The following is a 1556-nucleotide window of genomic DNA, read 5'->3' as shown; positions in this document are numbered from 1 at the left end:
TGTCCAGCATGATCTCCAGGCCGTTGCCGGTGCCCCCCTTCATGGTGATGAGCCGGGGCTTCCCGTCCTGCCCCGCGTTGAAGGTGTAGCACTTCCCATAGCGGGTGAAGACCTGCAGGAGAGGACACGGGGCTGAGGCTGGGAGCCCTCTGTGGTGCTGACAGCATGGCATGGAGCCGGGAGGCCATCACCAGCCCCAAAACACAGCCATCCCCAGCCTGGGGGTACGATCTGACCCAGGCTCCTGCCCTATGGGGTGTCTCTCACTGTTGGAACTCCCTGCCTTTGCCCTGGAAGAGGAGGAGATGTTCCCCAGCAAGGCACAGGGATGGCATGGACTCAGAGGAGAAACCTGGAAAATTTACAGCGCCTTGACCCCACAGACCCTACAGCAGCCCCAGCTCCCCGAGACAGCAGCACTCAGCCCTGTGCCTGCACCAGTGCCTCCTCCAAGCCCTCCATCCCTGCAGAGGTCAAGGCTGGATGGGATCGTAAACCCCCTCCCGTCCCTCCTTGGCAGTTCCAGCTAACGCCTCCAGCAGCCAGCCTGCCTCCAGGGTGCTGAGCTGCTGCCAGCCCAGGCGAGGGGCCTCATGGTGCCCCATGGGTGGTGGTGACACTGGGACGCCCACAAGCACAGCCCTGGGGCTGCTCTCCGTGTCCCGCCAGCGGGTCTCTGCTGCCGGTGCTGACCCCAACTCCAGCGAGACACCCGGGTGCTGGCAGATGGGGCTGCAGTGTCAGCCTGTGCCTGAGCGAGCTGGGCAAGGACAGCATCACCCACTCTGCCTGATCCGACACGATGCCGGCCGGAGCTGCTCGCCGTGCCCGGCTACCTCGGGGCTACTCACCGCCGCGAAGTCGCCGGGGCCGCAGCGCTCGCCCCGGTAGCTGCAGCTCAGCAGCATGTCCTCCAGCTGGTGGCACGTGCGGTTAAAAAACCTGTACAAATTTAGGGGCTCGTCCTCATCCCCGGGGCTGGGCCGGGCCGGGGCAAAGCCCAGCTCCATCCCAGGCTCGTAGTCGACCAGGGGGGCCAGGTAGAGCAGGTCCTCGTAGCTGAGCTGCGAGACCCGCACACGGTTGATGTTGCAGAAGGTGACGGCAGGGAAGGTCATCTCGGGGCTGTCCTCCTCGCTGAGCCGTGTGACGTGGTGATACTCCAGGTAGTAGACGATGCGGTCAGCCACCTGGTAGAGGAAGATGGAGAGGGAGAGGAGGAAGGCCAGCGCCCAGAGTGCCTGCCGAGCGCCCAGGCTGCCCTCCACAAAGATGTGGCTCAGCCCGTGCAGCGTGCAACTGCTGGCAAAGGCCACGAAGTTCGTGGCTGCCCCCGCATCCTCCTCCTCCTCTTCATCCTCCTCCTGCCCATACAGGAACTCATCTGCTCCGTCCTCTCCCCTCACGGTGGCTGCAGCGTCTCTCGGTCCTTCCTCGCTGGAGAAGGAGATGGTGCAGAATATCTGGAGAGGCATTGTCCAGCGTGGGGGTCCCAGCGGCAGCGTGGAGGTCCTGGCTCTGGCGTGGGGGGCTCTGCCCCTGCCCTGCCCCGCCCA

The 1556-nt window shown here is 65.0% G+C and overlaps 1 protein-coding gene across 1 annotated transcript in view; it reads right to left on the bottom strand.

Moving 5' to 3' along the window:
* Positions 1-1475, bottom strand: part of LOC104515999 (acid-sensing ion channel 1-like) — a 3892-nt gene extending 2417 nt beyond the window's left edge. Inside the window, 2 exon segments of the mRNA XM_010160187.1 lie at positions 1-112; positions 852-1475. The exon segment at positions 1-112 is cut by the window's left edge and continues 17 nt beyond it. Coding sequence (XP_010158489.1) covers positions 1-112; positions 852-1475 — 736 coding nt within the window.
* Between the last annotated feature and the right edge of the window lie 81 nt (positions 1476-1556).

Source organism: Eurypyga helias, unplaced genomic scaffold (assembly GCF_000690775.1).
Source record: "Eurypyga helias isolate BGI_N326 unplaced genomic scaffold, ASM69077v1 scaffold20190, whole genome shotgun sequence".
Classification (NCBI taxonomy): Eukaryota; Metazoa; Chordata; class Aves; order Eurypygiformes; family Eurypygidae; genus Eurypyga; species Eurypyga helias.
Note: the sequence above shows the minus strand (reverse complement) of the source record. Positions and strands in the feature narration are given on the sequence as shown.